This window comes from Sinocyclocheilus rhinocerous, unplaced genomic scaffold (genome assembly GCF_001515625.1).
Source record: "Sinocyclocheilus rhinocerous isolate Xijiao unplaced genomic scaffold, SAMN03320098_v1.1 scaffold645, whole genome shotgun sequence".
NCBI classification, from domain to species: domain Eukaryota; kingdom Metazoa; phylum Chordata; class Actinopteri; order Cypriniformes; family Cyprinidae; genus Sinocyclocheilus; species Sinocyclocheilus rhinocerous.
Window position 1 is genome coordinate 253,328 of NW_015630037.1, and position 5,572 is coordinate 258,899.

Consider the following 5,572-nt stretch of genomic DNA (forward strand, 5'->3'; position numbering starts at 1 on the left):
ATATATATTTGTGTGTGTGTGTGTGTGTACTATACATATATATACATCATTGTACAGAGTGCAAGTGATGAGGTAGAGAAACAGAGACCAGCTCAATACAAATTACTGTAAATATAACATAAGGTGCAAATGAACAAGTGTAACAGAAGGTGCATTATACAGAGTGAGGTAAATCAATAGTGTATATTTCTGTATGGCCAGTGACCATAACAGTGCAAATGGCATTAGGAGGTAATGTGCAAAGGAATTTGCAAAATATCAGGAGGCATAATAATAAACATGGTAAGTGTGCATAGAAGACAGGATATTGTACAGAGCATTTTTTTACACATTAGGTGGTCCATCTAGGATGTAGTGTTCAGCGTCTGAGATTAGAGTTCAGTAGGCTGACAGCTGAGGGAAAGAAACTGTTCCTGAGTCTGCTGGTGGGGGGACAGGTGAGCTTCCCTTCGTTTCCTAAGGAAGTAAAAGCACTCTTGCGCCTTTTTTTTCAGTGTGGAGGTGTTGAGGGTCCAGGAAAGATCCTCAGAGAGATGGACACCAAGGAGCTTGAAGCTAGCCACATGCTCCACTTAAGCTCTATCAATGTAGATGGGAGTGTGTGCATGGCTCTTCCTGGTTCGCCGGTGATTTACAATCAGCTCTTTGGTCTTCTGGGTGTTGAGTGCAAGGTTGTTGTTGGCACACCATGCTGCTAAACGCTGAACCACCGTGGTGTCATCTGCAAACTTGATTATGGAGTTAGAACCATGCACAGGTATGCAGTCGTGAGTGAAAAGAGAGAAGAGGATTGGGCTCAGCACAGAGCCCTGTGGTACACCAGTGTTTAAAGTGAGGATGGAGGAAGTGTGGTTACTGATTCTAATAGACTGTGGTCTGTTGGTGAGAAGGTCCAGTTACAGAGGGAGGGGCTGATGCCAAGATCAATGAGCTTGGAGATCAGTTTGGATGGGATCACAGTATTGAAGGCGGAACTGAAATCAATGAATAGCATCCTGATGTATGTATTGTTACTGTACAAGGAGAGGTTGAAAATGTTTGTGAAGACCTCAGCCAGCTGATCTGCAAAGGCTCTAAGCACTCGGCCAGGGATTCTTTCAAACAGTTTGTTTCACTGAACTGGTTCAATTCACTGGTTTGTTTACGCAATCATCCAATGATGTAATGTATATACAATTATATTATTAAATCAACCAATAATGATGTGAAGCGTGGATGTTTTTCATGTCTAAAGCATATAAAGTGAATAAACTAGTCTTCATCAGTTCACCTTTTTACATAAGCATAGAGAAACCATAAAAACTTCAGTCCGAGTCGAGTCGGGGGTGTAACTGTTCGTGTATGTCTTGTGACAAGTTTGTACCTAATGTGTAGCTGTCTGTGTTTTATACGCACCTCCTGTGAAAATGAATTTCATCTCTGAGGACAAATAAATGATCTATCTATCTATCTATCTATCTATCTAGTTGACAAAAAAGAACCGGTTCAAAAGAATGATTAGTTCGTGAACTGAACCGCTTGCCTGAGGCTCTGAATTACAGGTAATAATGTTGTAAATAATGTTCAGTTTCTTGCACAGACTGAAGGTTTTGCTTCATAAGACCTCAATATATCATCAGGAGCCACGGGGATTCATTTTGTGTTGTCTGATATGCTTTTTTGACTCTAAAAGTGACGGTAGCCATTGACTTGCATTTTATGAATTTACCAAGGACATGGTTTCAGCTAAAAATCTAATTTAATGAATTTTAAAAAAAGTCACCTACATCTTGCATGGCCTGAGAGTGAGTAAATTAACAGCGAATGTTGATTATTGGGTGAACTATGACTTTAACAGTAAAGATATTTATATTTTAGTATGTTGTGTGTCCGCAGCTTCCTTTGATAAGCGTTATAAGGCGGCGTATGTGCGCTTGAGCAGTTCTCTGGGCCGAGAGGAGTTGAGGAGGAAGAGAGTCCAGCCGCCCAGTCCTAAAGCCGTCGACTGCAGACGCTGCTTCCTGCTGCCGCTGGAGTGCTGAACACACACACACACACACACACTCCGCTTGTCTCGTCTTGCCGTCGTCTTCACGCTGCTTGAGGAGGAACCGCAACATACAGTCTGACCGCTTCTGCTGGTACGCTCACTGCAGACGCCGCTGTGCATTATGGGAACGCGTGACCCTTTCACCAAAAACTGCTTCTGTATCCCACAATGCCGAGCAAACTGACACCCAGCCGCCCCTCGGAAGATTTCATAGGATCTGATGTGGCGTTTGAATTTACCTCGTTTATTTCTGTTGGTTTGATGTCATGGAACTCAAAGATGAAGATCCGGTTGTAAACGCCGGAAGGCATCATGGGAGTTTGTTGAGATGATTCTGCACTGGAGTGACGCTCTGAGCTTCTTCATGTCTGTGTGAGATGTTTCCTGACCAGCAGATCCATCGTCTCCATTCTGGACAGAAGAGTTACTCCGTAAACTAGTCTGGTCACGACTAGTTAGTTCCTCTGAACTGTGTTTGTGTGTGAGAGAGAGAGAAAGCAGCGCTGCTGTCGATCTACAAACACAAACACATTTTATCAGTCGTTTTAAAGGGTGTCCTGTGATGCGGTGTGACTGTAGGAGGATCCTGCGACGCTCTGGGTCACCCACAAACCAGCTGGTTTTAGCATTGAGCCGTAATTCACACAACCGTCAAACACATTCACCTCCAAACTCTCACTGGTGTGAAGAGCAGATCATTCTCTCATTCAGACCCGTGTGACTGTCTGCAGTCAAACACACAAGAAGAGATTCTGAGAAATGAACCAGTGTTTTCTGTTCATATAATGAAATTCAGTGGGATCCAGTGTTGTTTGGCTCCCAACATTCTTCAAAATACAGTTACATTTATCAAATTATCCATTTTCAGAACATTAGAAGACATGAGGAGCGTAAATGATGACAGAATGATGATTTTTGGCTGAACTGTCTCATTAAATGCACACATCATGGTTGAATTTATAGATTTTATTTATGATGTTTTCAGTCATGTCTGATGATGTTTTTTTATTTAATTTTGTTTTTTTCTATATACAGTAGGATATTTTCTATATATCAAGATATAATGCAAAATTTAAAAAGGAACTAGATACATTAAATCCAGCTGACTTTCTGTACATTTCACAACTAATGTTTATTACCAACAGAACTAAAACAAAGTTACAGTTGCAAAGTTTCATTTACAACAATAATTTGCGATGACACCAATGATAATTTTTGTTATTGTTTTACAATTGTGTGTGTGTGTGTTTCATTAAGGAGTATTTTGGAGATAAATGGGTTTTTTTTTAATTATGGAAAAAAATCTAGAAACACTTGACAGTGAGATTTCATTTGTTAATGCATTAGTTAAAATGAACTATTAATAAGCATTATATACATTTACAGCATTTTTTAATCTTTGTTAATGTTGGTTAATAAAAATGCAATTTTTAAAATGCATTGTTTGTTCATGTTAGCAGTGCATTAACTAATGTTAAATACTTTTGATTTTAATAATATATTAGTAAATGTTCACATTTCCATTTTATAAGATGAATAAATGCTGTAGAAGTGTTTTTCATTGTTAGTTCATGTTAACTGATGAATGAATGTTAACAAATGAAAGCTTACTGTAAAGTGTCACCAATAATCTTAGTAAAGAAAAACTTGATTTTCTCTAATGAAACATGTCGTTCTGTTGGTATTGTGAAGTGTGATCTGCTGCGATTCATCCGCTCTTGTTCTGTTGTGTCGGGAAGCGTTTCTCTTTCGTTTGCTCTTCTGATCCGTGTTTCTTGAGTTTTTGTGTTCATCTGTGAGTTTCTTCTCCTGGAGTGAAACGGCTATGATCTTGTGTTTAAAATCACCGTTACAGAGGAAACGCTTGTGACTGTAGGACTGACGCCACATTCATTAGTCTTAATTTTATTAAGGAGGAATATGAAGCTGCTAGAAGAGTTTTAGTGGCATAAGAGGAAGTGATGTCAGAGGAAGCTATAGCTTGTGCTCTCATTCTCCGCAATAACCGCGGAGCAGCCGAGCTTCACTGCAGCATGAACATCTGCATTTATCAAGACAACAGATTATAAAGATATATTTAAGTTTTCATGTGTTTGCTGTGCTAATTTATATTGATGTGACCTCTGACCTTTGTTGTGAATGTTGTTTTGTTTTTTCTTTTTTAAGAAAAGAGTTTTAAGAACCAACATTCTGTGTGTTTCTTCAGATCACTGCCATGCAAATTCGTTATAATTAGCACGAGACCTTTGATTATACATACATACATACTTGCATATGTATTTATATTATATGTATGTGTGTGAAAAAATATCAATTATTGCATATATAAAATTAGAAAGAAAAAGTTGTAGGAAAAATAAAACAAAATAATCAAAGAATATAATTAGCACAAGTATAAGGAAAACAGAAACATTTAATATGTGTGTGTACATTATATATATATATACAGTTGCAAGAAAAAGTAAGTGAACTATTTTCAATTTTCCAGTTCTCTGCATAAATTAGTCATGAAATTTGATTTGATTTTCACCAAAGTCACAAATATCAACAAACACAATATTTCTAAGCTGATAAACAATCATCATATTTCATGTCTTTATTGAGCACACTCATTAAACATACAAAGTGACGGTGAAAAAAGTAAGAGAAACGCTAGGCTTCTGGTGTCACTAAATGCCAATTGGAGTCAGATGTTAGCAAACCAGGAGTCCAATCGATGAAACGAGAATAAGGTGTGGTTTAGAGCTTATATAAACACCTAAACAGTGTCAGTGTGCTATTCACAAGCAGCATTAGCTGATGTGAGCCATGCCTCACAAAAATGAGATCGTGCATGTTGACATGCATGTAGCTGGAAAGGGTTACAGAGTAACCTCAAAGACTTTAGATATTCATCAGTCCACAGTTAGACAAATTGTCTATAAAGTCGATTTGGTACTGTGGCTACTTTCCATAGAAGTGGGCCAGCCGAGATCTGTTCAAAGGCTCAAAGAGGTGAAAAAAAAAACCCTAGAGTAACAGCTAAAGACTTGAAGGATTCATTGAAGCTGGTTAACATCTCCGTTCATGAGTCAACCATACGTAAAACACTGAACAGGCATGGTATCCATGGAAGGACACCATGAAGGAAGCCACTGCTCTCCAAACAAAACATTGCAGCACGCCAAAATTTGCCAAAGACCATCTTGACACTCCAAAACTCTACTGAGAAAATGCCTTGTGGGCAAATAGAACTATTTGGGAATAACTGGAGTCAAGGAGCTCCTATCTACAGTATGTCTACCCTACTTCGCATGTGCCGACATCATGAATCATCTTGGCTAGATTGCGGAGATGTGGCAGAGGAATACAGTTCAACAACCTAAAGCATGTGGGTACACTAACATCAGTACTGGCCAGTACTCAACATGACACTTTTGATTGTACTGTAGAGACTCTAGCATGAGCCCTTTCTCGGAACTTTTACTTATGTACTGCAACTTTTTTTTAGCACCCCGAGAACTGCTGGTCAATTTTTAAAAACAAGTGGAAATGCTGATTAAT

The 5,572-nt window shown here is 38.6% G+C and overlaps 1 protein-coding gene across 1 annotated transcript in view; it reads left to right on the forward strand.

Annotated features, from left to right (window-relative positions):
• The window catches only part of LOC107739845 (DENN domain-containing protein 4B), a 53,498-nt gene extending 50,457 nt beyond the window's left edge, over positions 1–3,041 (forward strand). Inside the window, 1 exon segment of the mRNA XM_016552056.1 lies at positions 1,876–3,041. Within this exon segment, the coding sequence (XP_016407542.1) occupies positions 1,876–2,021 (146 nt within the window). The 3' untranslated portion in view covers positions 2,022–3,041.
• Positions 3,042–5,572: the final 2,531 nt, after the last annotated feature.